This window comes from Coffea arabica, chromosome 6c (genome assembly GCF_036785885.1).
Source record: "Coffea arabica cultivar ET-39 chromosome 6c, Coffea Arabica ET-39 HiFi, whole genome shotgun sequence".
NCBI lineage: Eukaryota > Viridiplantae > Streptophyta > Magnoliopsida > Gentianales > Rubiaceae > Coffea > Coffea arabica.
In genome coordinates, this window is record NC_092320.1 from 23,580,685 (window position 1) to 23,603,567 (window position 22,883).

The following is a 22,883-nucleotide window of genomic DNA, read 5'->3' on the forward strand; positions in this document are numbered from 1 at the left end:
TGGAACTATTTGCTTTGACATTTTTCACTGATCAAACATTTTCTGCATCAAAGTGGTTTGGTAGCTCCTTTTCAGCCTCTTTTCTGCTCAGGAAAGAAAATTTATTAAGGGAAGGGTGGTATTCATTGCATATTAACTGGCTTTCTGTTCGGTGACAGTTGCTCTTCATTTCATCTGGTCTTTGGTAGTAATTTTTAGCACCTTTTCTTGCTTTTTTTGCTTTCTAATGCAAATTTTAATTTTTACAACCGTGGTTTCCATTCATTTTATTTAAATATTGTTGTAAATGTCTTAATGGTGGTGAATGGATTCTTTGTAGGTAATTTTTCCTGAAGTAATAGATGTTGACATGGATGACGACTATGAGGATATTATGCTTTTGGATACAGAAGTGGACACAAAGAGGAAGGGCAAGGTAACTATAAACTTTTGTTCGCAAAATGTTGCTTGGTACAATATTAATTGGATTTGTGAGTCAGCTGACTCCAATATGGTACTTCTTGTTTGTAGACATGACTCTAATATGGTAATTTTGAGAGTTTGATGGCGGTTTTTCCATGACTTGCATTTTAAATTTGAATTCATTATATGGTTGGTATTCCTGTTAGAACTTGGTTGTATTTTATATATCTGCAGATGTCATAGCGAGGGGGGTTGTTTTGGCCAATAATGGGCCAAGCATTAGTTCATGGTAAATTGGTGAAGGTATTATTAATGTTGTTGTACTTATCATAAATATTTGTCCGTACACCCTTTGGGAACTTGCTGCATCTAATTATTTGTTTTCAGGAACTTCCTGATTCTAATATTGGAAGACTCTTATGTTGTTTGTCTTATAATCATACCTGCTTCTAATTATTTATCGCAACCTACTATTCTCGCAATGTATTATTATTTGTCTAACCAAAAAACTTTCTTCAACCACAGGCACCAAACACCCGCGCGATGCGCGGGCACTCCTCCCCTAGTAAAAATAAATAGTTAACAGTATATGGTTAGCCTTCACCTCCTTTAGGGCTGGGCTACTGCAGCTTAGGTTGCCTAACTCTATAGTCATTGGACTGAGCCTTAATTCATCAGAGATCACACGAATTTAGGCCTCAATTTTGGACTCGTTTGCAATGTCAATCGAGTTTGGACTACACCAAGCTCAACCATTATTGCTCGGTTCAGAAATTATGATCTATTTTTTATTTTCTTTGTAAAATAAGATACTAGGGCCTTGCAACAACAAAGGAAAAATCAATGGTCATTTTAGGAGATCATTTCCTCAATTTATATCCCATAATAATAATGGTGCTTTCAAATGATTAAAATTCTAACTTTTTTTTTCGGAGACGACAACTATAGTATATTCTAATCTATCCTACACTATGAGAGGGGTTGGACCTAAGAAGGTCCAGGGGTAATTCAGAGGGGATTGAACCACCACCGGACCAAATAGGTGCATCACCACCGGATTAAAATTGTAACTTGGGTTATAACATTTTGCTCTCATGAGCTTGCGGGTAGTCGCACTTTGTCAGTTTGTCCTCTTGAATAAAACCAAAAAAAAAACACTTTGCACCCTTACCCTAGTAAATAATAGGTCCTCAAAACATGTGAAAATTTTTCTTTTAGTTTTGCTCTTAGTATTACTCACACTTTGTTCCTTTCAGCCAAAACAAATGTACACTTTGCTTTAATAATTAGCAACTCTATATGTAATATATTGAACTAATAAGAAAGTTATAATATAATTTTAATATTTACAACTAACATACTTTATGCTAAAACATTATTAATGAAAAGTATCATATATATAGTTCTTCAAAATAAACTTTCTATAATATTTCTTTATAATGTAACTTTTGTATTTTTTAAGAAAGAATTAAAACCATTTATAGTTAAAAATGTGCTATAAATAATCCCATATGCCATAATATCTTTTGCAATATTTAAAATTAACCTCAAAATCTTTAACCTTAAAGAATAAAAAATGAGTTATGTAAGAATTTAATAAATTTGATATTAACAAAACATGTTGACAAAACATTATCAACAAAAAACTGAAAATCACTTGTGAAAAACTAAGCATCAGAAGATAATGTTTAATATAAGTTTAAATATAAAAATTAACAATTAGGTGTTAATTAACCTACAAACTGTAAATATGTTTTTAAATTACAATATTTGCTCCAAGCGTAACAAAAGGTATGTGTAACAAAACATTATCAACAAAAAACTGAAAATCACTTGTGAAAAACTAATCATCAAAAGATAATGTTTAATATAAGTTTAAATATAAAAATTAACAATTACGTGTTAATTAACCTACAAGCTATAAATATGTTTTTAAATTACAATATTTGCTCCAAGCGTAACAAAAGGTATATGTATTTTGTTGATATCAAATTTATTAAATTATTACATAACTTTTTTTTTCAAGGTTAAAGATTTGAAAGTTTATTTTACATATTTCAAAAGATACTATGGCACATAAAATTATATATAGTACATTTTTCTCTGTGGAAGTTTTTAATTCTATCTTGAAGAAAACTTTAAAAAATACATTGTAGGAAAATGTTAATAGTAAAGTGATTATATAGAAAGTTTATTTTAAAGAACTACATATCGATACACACACACATACATACTTATATACACCTATATATATATATATATATATTTTTCTATGTGTGTCTCTGGTATTAAACTCGATTAAGTATAAATTTATATTTTATATAATTTAAATAAGAGTCAAAATAAACATTTCGTAGTAATAAAAATAAAAAAACATATACATATATGTATATATATGTGAAGCTCGATGAGATCAATTAAGCTCGACAAGCTTTCAAGCTTTAGATGCTAAATTCGAGCTTGACTCGTCAAGTAGGTCGAATTGTTTTGATTCGAATTCAAACTTAGTCAACACAAGTTTTATTTCGAATTTTGACTAAGTAAGCTCGAGCTACTCGATTAATTTCGACTCATTTGCACCCGTAACCCACCATCTTATAAGTTTTAGTTGTTAACCTTGGTATTGATATTAAATATGATAGTTATCAACCTCGGTGTTGATAGATCAAAAATGACTATTGATGAAGAAAATTCAAATTTAAAGCAGTTGATAAATTAAAAGACAACAAAGTGATTTTTTTTAAACTCTTATCCTCCCTCTGTTGACTAGTAATTTAATGCAAGACTACCAACATAAGAAATTTTATGTAAATCAATTCACCAATTGCAATGGTGGCAAGGAAGTTAATACTATAAGTGAAAGGATAATTGATCGAACGCATGAAAAGGAAAAGGGAAAATCTCCAATTTAGTCCTCGAACTATTTCACTAAAGCCGATTTGGTCCCTTAATATTTTATCGCATGCATTAAGTCCTTTAACTAAAATTCTTGTGCCAATTGAGGACCTATACGGTGTCACCACCCAAAACATATGTTTCTGTATCCAAACCAACAGCGAGGCAGGGGCTTTTTTGAAAGTAAAAAATACGATTTTTCTACTGGAAGCAAGATTTTCTGCGGGAGTTTGAGGACTAAATCCAGCCACAACTACCATTGCACTTGATGACCCAAGCTTGCAATCAACTGATCCACCACCAGTACTGAAACCGAGCTCCCCAGTCACAACCACTTCTATGCTCAAAGATCCAATCTTGAAATCAAAATGGTATCACCATGCATGGGTGGCAAGTGGATGCACGAGTGTGCTAGTTTCTCTAGCCAAGTCGGTCACTGGTGCAGCTGATTCGGGCATATGGCTACAGCCCATTTTAGCAGGGCTAGTCGGCTACGTGCTGGCAGACCACTACGACCATGAAAACACCCCGGTTTTTGGTAGTCAAATTGAAGCATTTCAAGGCCATCACAAATGGCCGTGGATCATCACAAGGCGCCAATTTGCTAACAACTTGCATACTCTAGCTCGAGCTGTTAGTTTCACAGTTCTCCCTATAGACCTTATCTTCAATGATCCTGTGCTGCATGGTTTTGTTGGTGTCTGCTTAGGTTGCATCATGTTTAGCCAGCAGTTCCATGCCTGGGCTCACAGTACAAAGAGCAAGCTTCACCCATTGGTGGTGGCACTGCAAGATGCTGGAGTGCTGGTATCTAGATCAATGCACGGAGCTCATCACCGTCCTCTATATGACAGCAATTACTGCATCGTAAGTGGCGTTTGGAATGAGCTTTTGGATACATACAAGGTTTTTGAAGCCCTTGAAATGATCTTGTTCTTCAAGCTGGGAGTAAGACCACGGTCCTGGAGTGAACCTAGTTCCAGCTGGACAGAAGAGACAGATACCTCATCTCTAATTGCAGAGTCATAATTCAATTTTTTTTATTACTTATTCTTTTCTGCATGCTTTGGATGAAAGCATTCTCACAGCAAAATGGCTGCTGTTGATGGATCCTTCTCCACTGTAAAGTAATTATTGATTAACCAGAAAAAATTAATCAAACACAATTCAATTCTCTTGAAACACCATCCCCCTCCCACCCCCCTTCGCGGGGCCTTCTTTCGAGGAAAAAAAAAACTTTTCCAGCTGCATCAAATACCTTGCAATGGTATCTTGCTTTCTGTAGAAAATTGTACTTTTTACTTCCAAAAAAGCCCCTACCTCGCCGTTGGTTTGGGTACAGAAACGTATGTTTTGGGTGGCGACACCGTATAGGTCCTCGATTGGCACAAAAATTTTAGTTAAAGGACTTAATGCGATAAAATATTAAGGGACCAAATCGGCTTTAGTGAAATAGTTTGAGGACTAAATTGGAGATTTTCCCAAAGGAAAAAGAAAAGAAATCTAGACAGTCCATTGACATAACGTGATAACCTTCTCGTTTCTATTTGCATTGAAGGAAAGGAAGGGAAACAAATGAAAAGGCTACAAAAGGTTACCAATAGAAAAGAAGAGGAAATGCCACCAGAGGAAAGTGGTTTCCACTATTTTTCTTTTTTGGTTAAGTATAGAAAGAAAAGTAAGAATAAATTAGATTTGTTGTTTGGTTTAGGGAAGGAAAAGAAAGGAAAGAAAAGCATCAGCAGGAAAGTGGTGGGAATTAAGAAGGGAGAAGGGGCAGGGGAAATTTGAACAGAGGAACTCTAATTATTGGGATCTCAATTTTAATTACTAAATAAAGGCCTCCTCAATAAGCATTAGTTACTAGATAGAACTTAAAAAAACGAAAATTTAAATTATTTCATTTAATTTGGTTCCTTCGCTATCCGTTTCTGGTCATAAAAATAACCATTTTCATTTCCTTTCCTTGCTCAAAATTCAGTCCAGACAAGAAATATTAAAGCTCTCCAATTCTTCTCATTTCCTTTCCCTCACATTCCTTCAATTCCCTAATATTCATTATATACAATTATATCTAATTGTAAGTTTGAGCTGAACTGAATTTGGCCCAAAATTCCACTATATGTGTGAGTTAGGCATGAGTCTCATAATCTGAAACCCGAAAATCTTATTTGTTTAGGACAATCCTAGAAATGGAGAATTGGAGAAATGTGAATACAATGAAGTTGTGTATAATATATTGGATTAATCTTATATATACTGTCAGTGTATACACTATCACAATTAGATATCTGACACATGTATACAATTTGAATTTGAAATTTAAAATTTGTTCATGTGTCATGTATCCAACTGTGATAGCGTATACATTAATAGTGTATATAAAAATTATTCTAATATATTAGTTGGAGAAGTTTAAATGGCATAGGTTCATAATTAATTTATAGCTATGTGGATAAGATTGATATGTTTTCTTCTTTTTTTTTAAATCATTGCATTCGAACTATTTTATCCTTTTTAATATGAGTACTAAAGAAAATATTTAGAAATCCAACAAAATTGAGTGCAAAATAGGTTCAAATTCAAACCAACAAATATTAAAAAAAATTAAGATAAAATAAGAGCAAAATTGAAAAAGAACAAAATGCCAACAAAAATACGTACAACCGTCATTATCCTACTAAGAAACTCGGTGAAGTCATGGTCGTATAAATCCAACTGGGTCCATCTACCATTAACTCCCATACGGACAAGATTTTCATGCCAACTGTGCCCTTCCATCTGCCTATAATCACAACAGTGCCCTTCCATCTACCAATAATCACAACAGTGCCACTGATGCTTACTTCTTACTTCCTCTGCATGCAGACAGCCGCTCTGTCCTCTCCCGAAAAACTCTCCCCTTCCTCGTTGCTGTCACCATCAATCGCTCCCAAATTTCAGTGCATGATTGTGTGTGAGGTCTTCCGTCGTCTTTTCGATCATTTTCAGGTACAATGCTTTGGTCTTCTTCGCAAAATTTCAACTTTTTACTGTTGCTAGTAATTCATTAGAGCTCTGTTGTTGGAGTGGGTGAGGAAAGATGGGATTTTTTTGGATTGTTTTTTTTGGCCGTGTGAGTGAAATATGAAATTTTTTGAACTAGCGAATTCTTTTGTTGTTTTCTTTAGTTTGGAATGAGTAATCATAGTTCTGCATTGCTGAATTGTTTGATGTTGCGTTTATGGGGAAAATTCTAAAATGGTGATGGAAAAAATAAGTTATTCTACAAGGGGGGCAATTTTTGAGTTTGGTTCTAGCATTAGGGTCTTCGCATTTGTGAAATGCGAGTTCACTGACATCGCATTTCACAAATGCGAGGTTAGTGTACCGGAAAAAAGATGAGAAATGATGTGCGGAAAAGAAAACAGCCAACAGGTAGCTCGCATTTGTGAAATGCGAGGTAAGGTACCTCGCATTCGACAAATGCAAGATACTCAGTCTTGTTCTTCCCAATTCAAATGTCTCGTAGCCGGCAAAAATTGGAGGTCACTTTCTCATCTCCTTTGCTGAGGTAGTCAGTGCTCCAAGCATCTCAGTTCTCCGCCATTGCCATTGTAGACGAAATCGCTCACATCTCGGCAGACGAAATCTTCCCGTTCATCTTTGTCGTCGGAAGCTGTCCGCTGAAACCAAGCTGTCTCATTTCTGCCAAGCTGTCTGGAATTCGTGCATCTCCCCCCCTCCCTCCCAATTTGCCATAAGAGGTATGAATTTATGTTTTTTTTTGTTTGTCAGTTTGTTTGTTGTTTCAACAGGATTTTTGGTTTTGCTGAATTGAGCTGGCTGTTCTGTTTTGGCAATTTTTTAATCCTTCTTGTTCTTTCGGTTTGGCTCGCATTAGCTTGCCATGCTTAGTCTGACAATTAGTTTGGAAAAGGGACAAAAAGTTTGGAAAATCGCAGTTTCTGCAATTAGTGCAGAGGAAGAATGATCAGAGGTCGGATCGAAATCAATCCAGACGAATCCGACCCCGGATCCATAAGATACGAGCTCGGATTCAAGTAAACCCGCCCGGATCCGAGGGATCGTCTGTGTTCCTGGTGAGACGGATCCGAGGCTTGTCGGATCCGAGGACTATTGCGAACCGATCCGAGGCTTGTCGTTTCAGACTTTCCAGATTTCCTCTTCCCTCTTCTCACCAAAACCCTAATTTTCCATTTCATCCATAAAACTTCCAATTTTTCACAATAAAAACCTTCCCTAAGCTCTTGTGAGCATTAAAAAAAGTAATTAGACTTTTAAGGGGAGATTCTATCAAATTTTTTTTTAAAAAAAGTAATGACAATGTGTATTTGTTAATCATAATAAATATATATATTTTTCAAAATATATATATTAAAAATTAATTTTTTCAAAATATATATATATCTATTATGAATAATAAATTACAATAAACAAATAAAATTTGGAAATGATTATTATGCTGGATCTTTATTTTTGCATTTATCGCAAATTATATCTTGTACTCTATAAGAAAAATAATCACGAAATAATTGTTTGATAAAGGGTTAAATGCAAAAAACCCCTATAAACTATTTACCCAGTTACAGTTTATCCCCTAAACTATAATGATAGGCATTTTGCCCTCTTGAATGATATGTTTGGAAAAATTTTCCCCTTTTAATGTATCATATTTGTTAATTTTCTTTTTAAATTCTTCCTTTTTTTCTTTAAACAATTGTGTAAATAAGTAGACTAGATTAGTCAAAATAAGGTGGATATCTTAATTTCGTAGGTCAATATTTTATACAAAAAAAATGTATGTGAGTAAAAGATTTTTTTCCCAAATGTTGAATTCAATGTCATTTAAGAAATTTAACTTTTCAAATATATAATAACAAAATAGAGAAATTGATTAATCAATTATTAGTAGTATCAATAACAAAAAAAAAATAAACTACTATTGTTGTTCATTCTTATTTTGTATTTCACTACAAATAATAATTGTTAACTTTTCTTTCTTATGTGGTATATAATATGTTGGTTTTATTATAAGTAGTTGAGTAACTACGAATTCTTAATTAGTTTATAGGTATTTAAATTATTGAATTACTAGATTAATACACTTTGCAAAAATTGTTGACGTACTAGATTAATACACTTTACATAGTTTTGTACTACTAATGATATTTTATTTTTTCCAACATAGGAATTGTTTTCTTTGATATGTCTATAGAAAGACCTCTGCGATTATCTCTTTATTGGAGAGGTAAAATACACTATGAAGATGGGTCAATTTGTTATTTGCCTCGTACCTCCAACCGTACATTCTCATTACGGCATAGAATTGGATATGATGAACTGGTGGATAGAATTTATCAATACATGGGGGTCGATAGGGGGCTGTTCAAGTTGAATTTATTTCTCCGCCAACCTTGTGGCCGTACTTCTTATAATGTCTCTCCAGTGGTGGATGATGAAACTCTGGAGATAATGTATGATGTCTGGAACGAAATTGTCCCATACATCGCTGAACTTTATATCGAGAAGGAGGAAATAGTCCAAAATCCTCGAGTTAGTAGCACATTCATTCCACCAACTACCAATATTGGTCCGATGATGTCGCTTGTCCATGCATGCATGGATCCAACTAGGTATCGATCATACTCTAGTACATTGGTACCAGAGACAGCATCGGCATCACAACGACCACATGAGGATTGTGTTAGGGACTTGGTAGAGCCACGGTTCACGTCAGGCTTAAGGATGGATGTTGAATATGTTCAAGGCCTTGACTCGATTCAAAGTTTTACACACCCCGTATCGCCGAATCATGTGCCTTCTTATGGCTTCGATTCGACTGCCGGTCCAAGTCATTGTAACACATTGGTAGATGATGATTTGGAAAATGATGTAGAAGATGTGGAAGAATCTGAGTCGGTAGATGTGTCAGACAGTGACTCAAATGGCGAAAATGAAAGACGTGGAGTTCACCAGGATCTTGGGAACCAACAGGCCTTTGCTGCATCTGCCAACCTTTCGTATGTTCCACGAGGATTCGAATTCTTCTCCAACCTTGGAAACATAGATGATAACGACCAACTCACTGATGAAAGTGAGTTGGAGCGTATTGTGACATTTAGTGAGGATAATAATCACATATGTTTACATATGAGATTTGAGAGCAAACAACAGCTGAGCAGGGCTATTAGAATGTGGTCTATCAATCATAATAGGGAGTTTAGGGTTGTTGAGAGTAAGAGTAATACTTGGGTTGCCAAATGTAAATCTGCATTTGAAAGGAGCACCACCACTGCGGCCGACGTATCGTATCCTCCATGCGACTGGTGTGTCCGAGCAGTGAAAAAAAAAACTCATGGATTGTGGCAAATAACCAAATGGGTCAACGACCATAATTGTGTTGGTGATTTGATGAGTAATAGCAATGCTAGTCTTACATCTTCGGTTATTGCTAGACACATAGTTCGTAGCATTGAAGATGATCCTGGGTTTAAAGTAAAATATATAGTAAGCCATGTTAAGGAAGTTTTGAAGGTGGATGTCTCTTATAAAAAGGTTTGGTACGGTAGACGCAAAACTATTGAACTTATATTCGGTTCTTGGGATGCCAATTTTGCTGAACTACCGAAATATCTTGATGCACTTATGCAGTCAAATCAAGGATCTGTGATCAGGTGGTTGCACCATTCTGATAGTACGGATCGCGTGAAGACATTTAAGTATGTCTTCTGGGCTTTTGGACCGGCTATTAATGCATTTCACATGTGTCGACCGGTTATATGTGTTGATGGCACTCATTTGCGGGGCGAATATAAAGGCAAACTACTTGTTGCAGTTACGCAAGATGCCAACAACCAGATTATTCCGCTAGCCTATGCCATTGTCGACGAAGAAACTATTTGTAGTTGGTCTTGGTTCATGGAACAACTAAGATACAATGTGGCCCGTGATCGGTGTCGCGCCCCACTTTTTGATGGTGTGTGTGAAAGTAGTGTGTATGTGAACGTGTGTGAAAAATGAAAATAAAAGACCATGGGACTTGAAAATGCGACGATTTGGCCAAACAGAGTTCAAAAAAGGGTTTTTTGTATGAAAATGGAGTCGCCACTTGGTATGGAGTTAGGGTGTACCAAGTCACCCAAAAAATGATTTTTGTTTTTGAACGAAAAAGTAAATAAACCCTTTTAAAGAACTTTTAGGTCTACGCAACCAAAGAAAGGGATCGGGAGTCACATTTGATAAGGGAGAAGGCAAAGGCAAAGCCTAAGGCACTCCCTTACCCTAGCAAGAGCTAGTTGCGTGACTTAGCCCCACTTTTCCTAATTTTTCTACCCAAGGTATGTATCGCATGTTGGATATGACTAATGGATGCGAAAAAAAAAGAAAAATGCAATCCTAAACCTAAGATATTTCTCATGAGGCTTTTAGGTCCCAACCACATGAATTGTGGTGGCCAATAAGGAAAGCTCTCATGAAAGTCGTGATTAATGCAAGTGAGGACTCAAGTGCAAGTGTGCAAGTGTGAGAAAATAAAGGTGTTTGTGTGTGCAAATGAATGAAAATAGGATAGTAAATGCATATAAGTGCAATTGGGTGCCATTTGTGAGATAGAAAAATAAATAAGTGATAGGAAGAAAGTGGTGAGAAAGTGTAAATTGAGAAAAAGTCTAAGTAGTGAGAAAATGTGGCTAAAAGAGTGTGGATGTGGTATAAAAAGAATGCAAGTGTATGACCTTAAGGGAATGCATCAGGTCGAGCACGGGAAGGACTCCTAACTTTAAAACTTTGATTTTCCCTTGGATTAGAAGGAAGAACTAGCGTGCTAAGGTTATTTTGTAGCCAAACTCGCTCGTTTCCCTTATCGAAAGGGAACTCTCAAGCAAATGTACCCTATAACTAGCATGAGGATGCAAAAAGCCTAAAATGAAAGGGGAAAGGGTAGGAGGGGCATGCCAAATGATAAAAACGAAGAAAAATGCATGAAATGTAGTGAACATGCAAGTATGCACTAATGAAAGGGGGACGGCCTATCGGGTCTAGCGTTGGACTAGCCCTTTCTAGGAATTCCTAATGGAATAATGAGCCACAACTAGCATTGGACTAGTGTGGTGACGTACATTCATCCATCACATTCATCTACGACTATAGAAAGTAAGTAGACATGCCAAACACTCATAAACACATAGCACATAACACTTAGCATACTCGACTAGATACAAGAACCTAATAAAGCAAATTAACACATAGCAACAAAACAAGCAATCAAGCTAATGAACCTATTACATTTGCTAGCTAGGCACACGTCTTCAATAGGTCTTCATCAAGTGCTTTCCAAGCCCTATCTATTACAAACCAAGAGGTGTACACATACCCCATAAAGAATAACTTAAATAAAAAGCAAAAGTAAATGAAATAAATGAACTAAAGAAAGGTAAGGAAAGCAAATTAGATATGCAATTCTCACTTAGCACGTTGGATCACATAGGAGAGACAAAAAAGATAAAAGAAATTATACCTCCCCCTTTTGTGGTAATCAAATGAAGTAAAAATGGCTTCAAAACAATAAAAAGGTCAAGGTACCACTTTATTTAAGAAAAATTAAAAGAAATGTGCAAAACAAAGCTCACTTGATCATAAAGTCCCTAAAGTCATGACTTAAGCGCAATTGAAACAAAGCATGGTAGTTAATTGAAGCAAACAAGCAATGAAGTTGCACAAATTAAAATTACCAAGGACCAAATGGATGAAATTATTTAATTGATTGGGTCATAGTGAAATGAAGGGAGACTTGGGGGGTCAAAATGCTAAATTCAGAAGTATTTGCATGCATGCATACGTAGGAAACAAAATTTTCTGCAATGAACATCTTCTTGAAATTAAAACAATCGCTGGCTGCATTTCCATCTCATACACAAATTCTAAGCAGCTTGGACTAACCCTTTCATCTATCCAAACTTTGGATTAAGCAACAAAACAAACAAACTCCACATCTAACAAGCAAAACATAGAAGGAAATTATACAAACACTTATGAAACCTTTATGCAAGATGGAAGAAGATTGCTGCAATTTGGAAGCTTTGGCAAAGGGTGGAATCTTTTGGCAACAAAACTAGTTGTGACTTTCATTTGCAAATGCAAATTTCAGACCCAAAGGATAGCTTTGTTCAAAAACAGAAAATGTTAACCAAAATCATAGTGTGGAACTAAACCACAAGGCCCGAAACTTTGACAGCAAACAAGCAAAAACATAACAAAAACTGATGCAAATTTCTTGGAAACTTTCATGCAAAATGATCCAGCTACCTATTGTCTATGTGGCCAGCAAGCATTCAATTCCAACTCAAGTATGTTTAGAGCCAAACACCCAAAACCAATCTAAGCATCATAACAACCATTTCAACATTCAAACAAACCAGAACATAGAAGAAAAATCATGCAAAGGCTGGAAAATTCTAGGCAAAAGGTTCGGCAATCCTGACTTGTTCATTTTCAGCAAACATTCGACCATAACTCAAGTGTTTTTGACTTCAAAACATACAAACTCAAACCAAACCTTCCACTTCCTTCCCTTCAACATCAGAATGCAGCAAAAGAAGCTCAGCCGCAACATGTGTTCATGCCACTTTCACTCGACCGAAGCATATTTACGCAAATAAAGCCTATCGATTTCACCTTCCCAATTCCAATTTTACAGCTTCTAATCCATTGTTAGCACATACATAATTACCCACATCGATTAAGTTCAAATAATGCCACTTAAGCATGAAGAGTGCAGCAAAGGGAACGAAAGAGGACTGCAAATGAATAAACCAACAAAGACAAAGAGAGGGACTATAAGACTAGTTCAGAAGAGTACCTGATGAAGCCTTTTGGATCAAAATCAGGTCAGGAATTTCCGTGAAAAGCTGCTGGATTGGCTTCATGGCGATTTCGAACCCGCACCCACGAAGCCAAGCTGATGATTTGGGAGCCAGATTCAAGGGCATTCCAGATGCTTTCTGTGAACCATTTCTGAACAAGAATTCTTCCCCTGACTTCGTAGTTGATGCAGAAACCAAAATCCAATCGAATTAAACAACTGTAAAGGAGATAATCATGCCGCAAGGGGTGCCGAAAACCAGCCTGTTCTGCCGAAATTTTTTGCAGAAAATCATTTCTGGTGCTAGCTCTCTTTACTGCCGCCACTTTTTGCTTGGCTTTTCTTTCCTTCTAGCCGAAACCTCCCTTTCTTTCCTCAGCCGTCATTCACTTCTCGGTCTCCCTTTTCTTTTCCTTTCTTTCAGCTCTGAAGCCGTCACTCGAAGCTCTTCCCGTCACCTCTTGTTGGTTTCCTTTTCCTTAGCCTAAAGTTCCCTCCTTTCTCGTTGTTTTTTGCCTAAGCTCTCCCCTTTTTTCAGATCTTCATCCTCCCAAAGCTTTTTCCTTTATCGTTGTTTCTTTGCTCTCGGTCCCCTCAAACCCTAGCCGTCATCTCCTCCCTCTTAGCTCACTCCCCCCTCAAACTCTCTCTCTCTGTTCTATTCTCAGCCGTCCCTCTCTTATTCTCTCAAACTTTCCAACCGTCACTTTGTTCCCCCCTGGCTCTCTCTTCAGCCTTCAGCTGTAACTCCCCCCAGTTCCCTTTCAGTCGTAGCTCTCTCTTTCACTCTTTCTCAGCCCTGGTTTTTCTTTCCTCTGTCACCCCTTCTGTTTTTCCTCTCCCTTTTGTTGCCTCAGCCGTGAACAACCCCCATGAAGCTCTCCGCCGTTTCTTGGCTTTCTCAGCTTTGCTGTTTTCCTCCCGTAGCCTCACTCTTCTTATCAGCCGTAGCCTCTCAACTCTCTATCGATTTTTTTTTCTTTTCGGCCACCAACCAAGTTCTTTTTCTTTCGTTTCTTTTTTCGTCCGATCCTCCTAGCCCCCTCTTGTTTGCGGCTCCTTCACTTTCACTTTCCCCTCAGCCTTTCTTTCACTCAGCCGCCCCCTCTAGCTCTCTGGTTTTCTCTCTTTTCATCCGTTCTTCCCTCCGCTGTTTTTCTTTTCTTTTGCTTTCGTTTTGCAGCCGTCAATCCTTACCTCCCCGTATGCTCTGGTTTCTCGTCCCTTTTATATGGAAATCCCAACCCCTAAACCCTCACCTCAAAGGTGAGGATAAGGGTGGGCTTCCAACCAAAATTTGCAGCCATCCGATCCAGCCAAAACTCCCATGACAAAGGACCATTTTATGTCACTGCATACGGCTTCATCTCTCTTTTTTTTTTAATTAATTAAAACAAAATTGATAATAATAAAAAACAAAAACAACTTAATTAACATTGGATTAAATAAATAAACTAGAAACAACAAAGTGCAATTTTCATTTTCCTTTTTTTTTATTTTCCATTTTCATCATTTTTTTTACTTTTCTTTTCTTTTTCACTTTCAAGAAAGCATTGAATTTAAGTTACAAACGACTAAGTCATATTTTTTGAATGCTTTTTCTTTTTCTTTTTCCTTTTTTCAAGAAATTCTATGCTAAAACTTAAAAATAAAAATAAAACTAAAAACTAAAAACTAAAAAACGAACACGACAAATAAAAAACTAAAAATGAAATTACACCAAAAATTTGGTGTCTACAATCGGTATCCTATTTGTGTCATTTCGGATCGGTATCATGGTATCATCCATGCCATGACACATTATGACTATTGGCAAGAACCATTGGCCTTTCATAGATTTTGTCTACGACACGTTAGGAGTAACCTAATGACTCACTTCAAAGGCTTGCACCTTAGAAAGTTATGTTGGGCAATGGGAAAAGCCAGACAATTGCGCAAGTGGCGGGCATTCAGACGAGAATTGAGGAACATGTTTCCAGATGCATGGACATATCTGTCTAACATTGGAGCTGAGAAGTGGTGTCTAACACATGACGGTGAGAACCGTTGGGGTATTCTTACAACCAACATTTCCGAAAGTTATAATAATGTACTTAGAGGAGCACGTCATTTGCCTATCCGGGCTTGTATTGATATGACATTTCATCGGACAGTTGAGTTGTTTAAAACAAGAAGAGAGGATGCAAGTCGATGCCATAATCCATTTCCTCCAAAGATATGACGGTGGTTTAAGAAATCGGACCTGAAAGCGGGAATCCACAGGGTTGTTGAGTTCGATGGCTCATCGGGGGTGTATAAAGTTGTGACTGGCAGACGTGTGTATGGCAAAGGGGGTAATACACAAACGGTCAAGTATTTTAATAAAATATGCTCTTGTGGTAAGTGGCAGTGCTACAGACTTCCCTGTTCGCACGTGATGGCCGTGTGCAGGCACCGAGGTCATAATCCTGGAGCACTTGTAGATCCCCAATTTACAAAAAGGCGGTGGGCGGTGCAGTATTCAGGAAAGTTTAGCCCTTTGCCACATCCGGATACTTGACTCCAACCAGATTGGGAGGTACGGGCAGATAGTAATAAATATGTTGCACGTCGGGCTGGAAGGGTAAGAGCTAGAAGAATTCGGAATGAGATGGATGAGAGAGACCCAGAGGAGCCAAGAAGATGTACAAATTGTCATCAATCGGGTTATAATAGAAGAAATTGTCCAAATTATAGAGCTTGATGTCATCCGTTTTACGGATAGGAACCAGTGTACTATGATATCTGTAATTTTGTGATTGTATGTGAATTAATATGATTTATGAGATACATGTTGTTGATCAATGTTTTACTCGTTATATTTGTTCAGGTATTTTTAGCAGCTATGTATTTAAAGCGTTGCATTAGTTTTAGAAACTCCTATTCCACTATTCAAATGTGTATAGGCTTACATGTTACATAATATATTTGCAGCTATTCTCGTCAGTGGTATGGCCGACATTCCTACGGGGGCAGCCCTGCATCCGGGCCCATTCGTGTATGATATTATCTCAGCAGGCACTGCACACCGGACACGTTCTATATTTGACGGGCACATTCTAGGTGATCAGCTTGATGTCAGACGATGTGATAGGCATTTTTGGGATCATACACCTATCCCTGAGACTGTTCGCCATTATATTCGATTGGCTGGCTTTGAAGGGGTGCTTGACTGTGGATATATGATGCTCGATCATGCTTTGATCACTAGTTTAGTGGAGCGATGGCGGCCCGAGACTCATACATTTCATCTTCCCGTTGGAGAGACTACAGTTACCTTACAGGATGTGGAGGTTCTGTGGGGTCTACCCATAGATGGTCCTTCAGTTATTGGGATAGATACATCTCATACTGTTCAGGAGTGGATGAATTTATGTGACGAGTTGCTTGGTTTTTCTCCAACGATGTCAGATTTTGATGGGCAACGGCTCAAATCGGGATGTTTATCTAGAGTATTAGATGCAGGGTTGGCACCCGATGCTTCGGATGTCTAATGTAGACAGCGGGCCCGCGTATACCTGCTCCTGATATTAGGCGGTCATTTATTATCAGATAAATCCGGTAATAAAGTCCCGCTGTTGTATATGTCATTACTACGAGATTTGGAAACTGTTGGGCAATATAGCTGGGGTAGTGCGATATTAGCAACTCTGTATCGATCATTGTGTAGCGCCACATCTCCCCCTAGATCGTCCATTGCGGGACCATTAATGTTACTTCAGGTACATTTGTCTCATTCAACGTGTCTACGTTTAACTATAGAATTATTACATGGTCAATTAATATATTCAAATACAATTTAATTACAGCTATGGGCGTGGGAACATATACCAACAATGCGCCCGGATCGAGTGCACCCGTTAGAGCACTATTCTGGTCCATATGGAGCTCGGTATGTATATGAAATATACGTCTATAATACTAATACACATCAATTCACGCCTTTATGACACAGGCTCAAATTCGTTCCCGCAGGTGGAATGTTCAATTTGATGTACACAGAGTGGCAAGACATGTTGTATCTATTTTTCGAGATCAGTTGACGGGCTTACGTTCCCGAGAGGTACACTAACATCCTTTGATGCTTTTGTGATTGGACTTTGCCGTTATATCTGAGTATTTTTCCATTAAAATTAGGGTCATATGTTAGTTGAAGGTTATGTCATTGAATAATTATTGGTCTTGCAGTTCATATGGCAGCCATACTCGGATGATATTCTCGCTTCTCTGCCTGCATATTGTACTGCAGGACGCCGCATTTGGAGATCTGTCACGTATCTCATATGTTGGGAAGTTGTCGAGCCACATCTTCCGAATCGGGTAATGAGACAGTTCGGATATCATCAGCCCGTGCCTGATCTAAGATTGACCGAAAATCAACAGGCACTGCATTCTCTTGATCGTCGTGGCAAGGGGAACCAAGACTGGATAACTTCACATGGAGCATATGTTGAGGTGTGGACTGATCGTCATTCACATGTAGAAGATGGTGTTGTAGCTGACGATCCTATATATCCATCCGATGAGTACCGTCAGTGGTATCGCGAGCGGACAGTGCTATATATTTCAAATCCTACTAGGCAGCTCATTTTTCCGGAGGGCTTTCAGGGTGATAGCGCCAGAACCCAATATCTGGTAAGTTTTCCTTACATCTAGTGAAATGGATCCACCGACAAGTTGTCGATATAGATTTAACTCTATTAATCAATATTTGCACTCCAGATGGATGCTATGACTCAGGTGTATTACATGGCAGAAACCTCTATAACACAGAGTGACGAACAGCATGCGAATTATTTTAATGCAATAAAGGATTTTGCATCCATGACATTGGAAACTATAGGGGAGTCATCCCGACTCGCATTTCGCTCTCCACGAGTGCCACAGCAAATTCCACAACCACCCGACCCCCGTCGCATTGAAAGAGCTCCTAGGGGTGTTCACGGAGGTCAGCATGGCGGTGGACGCCGTCGTAGATTCCGATCACCAGAACCTACCGTCCAAACTGAATTTGATGGAAGGTCACAGGCTACTGAGCACCAGGGCACCTCAACGGGACTTATTGGTCATTCCAGGTCCCCAGTACTTATGGAGGAGTTTACGCCCAATACAGACGAGCATCATGGCAGTGGTGAACAACATGTGGGAGGTACAGATATAGGCCAAAGTACCCAAGCACTTAGTCAAAGACTTGAGTCACAGATTACGCAAGTCGATATAGTGATGCCAACCCAGCCACGTCGCACACAAAGAGTACACAAACCCAAAGGATGTGGCACTCATGAAAAACTTGGACATCATTGATGTTCAAAACTCTAATTGTGTGCTCGTGTTATGAATATTATTTTAAGTGTAGGGGAGAAAAATGTGTGGGACTTGTAGTAGTTTTATGTTCTGTATTTGGACATCTGATCGGAAATATTGTTTAGATTAAATGTTGTCTATTTTGGAAATGCTGGCAGGGAGTTTAGTCCACTTTTAAGGGGAGATTCTGCCAAATTTTTTCCAAAATATAGTAGATGTATATATATAAACATATATATCCATATATTTATAAAAATATATATATATATTTATGGAGGAGCATATACAATGTGCATTTCATAAATGTTCAAGTGAGTTTCAGTGATAACATGTTTATAATTGGTCATGGACTCATTCAATGTGCATACGGGACCTAAAGGTGTCATTTTGGTGTAAATGTGTAAAAATGATCAAAGAACGTCACCCCTTGATTTGCAATGTGGATATGTTTGATGTGTTTTGATAGGTTGGACATTGTGTTTTTGGTATATTACACTTGCGTGGGGGGTTAGATTTGATGAACAGGTTGTCAATTGTGTATTTCGGAATTTGGGGACAATGCATGAAAAAGTTTGGAAAAATTGCAGTTTCTGCAAATGATGAAGAAACGAAACGATCCGAGCTCGGATCGTTTAACCCAGAAAGGATCCGCACTTGGATCTTTGGAACCCATAGCTGAACATTGTGAATACGACCTCGGATCCAACAAAACTGAGATAGATCCGAGGGCTCGTCTGAACTACCGGAATAGATGATCCGAGCCCCTTCGGATCCGAGGGATGATATTACAGATCCGACCTCGGATCTGTAGAACTTAAAATCTGAACATTGTGAATACGACCTCGGATCCAACAAATGTGTGATAGATCCGAGGGCTCGTCTGAACTACCGGAATAGATGATCCGAGCTCCTTCCGATCCGAGGGATGATATAACATATCCGAGGCCGGATCTGTCGAACTTAAAATCTGTACATTGTGAATACGATCTCGGATCCAACAAATGTGTGATAGATCCGAGATCCAACAAAACTGGGATAGATCCGAGGGCTCGTCTGAACTACCGGAATAGATGATCCGAACCCCTTCGGATCCGAGGGATGATATAACAGATCCGACCTCGGATTGTTCGAACTCATTAGCTGAAAATTGTCAATCCGACCTCGGATCCAACAAAACTCACTTAGATCCGTCCTCGGATTTGTTCGCGATATGGATCCACCCGCGGGCTCGGTTCCTCATTTTTTCACTTTTCTCTCATCTCTCTCACCGAAACCCTTCCCCACCCTCACCAATCTTCCATTTCGACCAATTATCATCTGCTCTTTCATCATAAAACCATCTATCAACCTCTTTTGAGCTTAAACCCTAAGTTTTCTAGAATCAAAAACATAAATTTGAGGTGTTTTGATCTTCAACAAATACTTAGGGCCTCGGATCCATTTCTTCAATTTGGGGACTAATTTGGGTTGTTTATGTCATCACTTTTTGCATCTTTATCATCTTCCTCAATCATTGAACACAGTTAAGGTAACAATTTGCAACTTTATTTGCAGTTTAAGAACTACCAGTTTTCATTATTTTTTAATTTTTGTGAATTTTTTGGTAATTGTTTAATTGTTGCAATTTTTATTTAGAATTGTGCTACATTATGCTTAAATAGATTGTTACAACTATTTTAATCCTTGGTTTTTTGGATTTGTGGCTTTGGTATAATATGTGTAGCTTTTCCTTCTTAATTTTTAGCTTTATGCACATGTACTCTTAAGTGCATGAACTTACTTCTCTATGTCAACTACTTGTAAGCTTACAATTTTTCAAAATTGTTACTATAGTCATCAGTTTGTTTATTTTTCTAAACTTTTAAGCTTAAGCATGTGAAATTTTTTATGAACATTCCTCGTTCTTAGAGATAATTGGCACTCATAAAGAAGAATGCTAGCTCATTAGTTATTAATTTGGTATTAATTAATAGGCCATACTCACTTGAAGATTATACTCTATTGTTGAAATATGGATCAATTCTCATGAGATTGGACTTTTAAATGAGCTTCTAATTGAAAGATGAGGTTCACAAATTCGGAAAGTGGATTGTTCAAAACATGTGTTGACAATGGGGATTCAACTTCATATTATACATGCCCACCACTGTATGTAAAATGATTTAAGCAGGTTCTGTGCTTGTTTTTGGGTTTTGCTGGTAGGAAGTTTAGCCCTTTTTCAAGGAAAAACTCTGCCGAAATTTTCTTAACTCATTAAGACAATTGTGTTTGTTATGTTTTGTATTGCTTCTAATTTGTGTTGAGTAAATGTTTGTAATCCAGGCATCATGGCTCGCACACGAAGGGCAGTGATTCGCACTCCTACACCTTCATCGAGTGAGGAACATACACCCTCTTTACAAGAGGGGTCGCCTGAAGAGGAATCTCCTTCTCCTCAGTCCCCACCTCGTTCTAGGCGTAAGACGGCATCTACCAGTCGTGACGAGCCACCTCCGAACTACGATACCACACGTTTCACATCAATCGAGAATCAGCAGTGGTACGAAACCGGTTTAGACAAAGAAATAATAGTTGAGAAGCACTTGGCGCCGGAGGTGGATGACCATTACAAGATCTCCACGGCCTTCAAGCGACTTGGTTGGGAGGACATACTCAATTTGCCCAAGCATTACTATCCTAACCTGATTCGAGAGTTTTATGCCAATGTGGAAGACAAACAGAGCCATAGTGGCAATCTGATTGAATCCTGGGTCCGAGGCAAACGAGTGGCTCTCACTCGAGACAAAGTTGCCAGGTGGGCCAAACTCAAAGACTCAGGAGAAGATATCAAATTGACTAAGGAGTTCAAGGCACGTGACCCATGGCAAGTGGGAGAAACTGTGGCACGTCTTAAGGGTCAATACCGTGAGCGAAGAACTTCGAAAAAAGCTCACCGTATATGCCGATTCCTTCGAGCATAGGTACCACCTGATTTTTTATCTTTTTGCCTTCAATGTGGTACCAAAACGGAGTGAAAAACGGGAGCTCCGCAACAGTGACCTATACTTCCTCGACAAAATGATGCATGGTATAGGTAATCATATGACTGGAATTCCTCTGCCCAGCATCATTATCAGTTACATGAGGACCACAGCTCGCATGAGGGCCGGTGATACATGTTTCGGGTTCCCCCGTCTCCTCTCCCTTATTTTTGAGAAGCTCAAGGTTCCTCTTGGAACCGAACGAGCAGTGGTGACTCGGTCTGCTGAAGAGGTCAATGCCTCTATACTCAAGGCTTTAGGCATTCCTACGGATTTTGGAGCTGCTCTAGTTCGGCACACAGGAGAAGCTTCGACCTCCACTCAGCCTCCACCTCACACTGAACCACAAGAGCAAGCTCAACAGACGGAGGCACAGCAGACCCTTCCTCCTCCCACTCCACGGCCACCGCCTCCGCCGCGATCCAAGTTGCAAGACATCCTCAATGCCATCTGCTGCATGGAGACACGTGTCATGGAGCGCATTGACCAGACCGAGCGGATGATGACTGAGCGACTAGACAGGCAGGATCGTCGTCTTCGAGCGATGGAAGATCATTTTCACATTCACCGCTCACCTACTCCTACCCCTCATCAAGAGGAGGGGCCTAGTGGTACATCTCTTGGAGATGAGGAGGCAGTGGACCCTCGTTCTGCGCAGTCATGAAGACCTTTCGAGGATTCCATCTTTTATTGCTTTATTTTTCTTTTATTGTGTTCGGTTCAAACTTTGTAGTTTTCTTATTGGATTTTCTTGTACTACTTACACTGTTTAGTACCCTTGATGTTTCAAGCATGACAGAATTTGGATGGTCGTGAGGATTAAGGGCTTGAAACTGCATCACCACTTACCAAGTGGGAAGTTTTGTTTTCTTGTACCTTCCTCTACAATGAGGACATTGTAGATTTTAAGTGTGGGGGAGGGATTACTTTATTGTGTTCTGATTGTGTCTTGAAATGCATGAATTTGATTGTCTATGGCTTAAACTTTTATTTGGAAATATTGTCTTGAGGTTGTTGGCAAGGAGTTTTGTCCATTTTTATGGGGAACTCTGTCAAAATTTTTCTAAAAATATTTTCCAATATTAATGGCCAAAATGTTCACATTTTAAGTGCTCAAACTCTTCCATTGGATAGAATGCTACATGTACTGTGATCAGGTTTAGTCCTTATTATGTTTGGAAAGAATTATTATGCTTAGAAAGTATATTCGGTTAAATAAGAAAAATTATGCTTACAAATTTGCAAGGTTAATGATATTTCTCATTTTGACTTAATTTTATAAGTAAGTGATTGATATAGTCAAAACAAGGCCAAATTCTTCCTTTAATGATGTTAGAGGGAAAAGAAATCATTTCAAAAAAAAAAAAGACAGAAAAAATATG

General features: G+C 38.2%; 2 protein-coding genes across 4 annotated transcripts in view; both read left to right on the forward strand.

The window, feature by feature from the left end:
- LOC113692873 (uncharacterized) overlaps window positions 1-22,883 on the forward strand; it is a 35,790-nt gene that overhangs the window by 4,737 nt on the left and 8,170 nt on the right. Inside the window, exon 1 of one of the 3 annotated variants that reach the window (XM_072053328.1) lies at window positions 6,023-6,288. The exons of the other annotated variants lie outside the window; for them this stretch is intronic. The gene's annotated coding sequence lies outside the window, so the exon portion shown is untranslated. Of the gene's footprint in view, window positions 1-6,022; window positions 6,289-22,883 lie in introns of those variants that run through there. 3 annotated transcript variants of the gene reach the window in all.
- LOC113693171 (fatty acid desaturase 4, chloroplastic-like) lies at window positions 3,637-4,463 on the forward strand. The gene has a single exon (XM_027211746.2). It carries the CDS (start codon window positions 3,637-3,639, stop codon window positions 4,324-4,326), a length of 690 nt encoding a protein of 229 aa, XP_027067547.1. The 3' UTR covers window positions 4,327-4,463.

Coding starts and splice junctions, on each gene's coding strand:
- LOC113693171 (XM_027211746.2), top strand. CDS start 3,637: ATGCTCAAAGATCCAATCTTGAAATCAAAATGGTATCACCATGCATGG.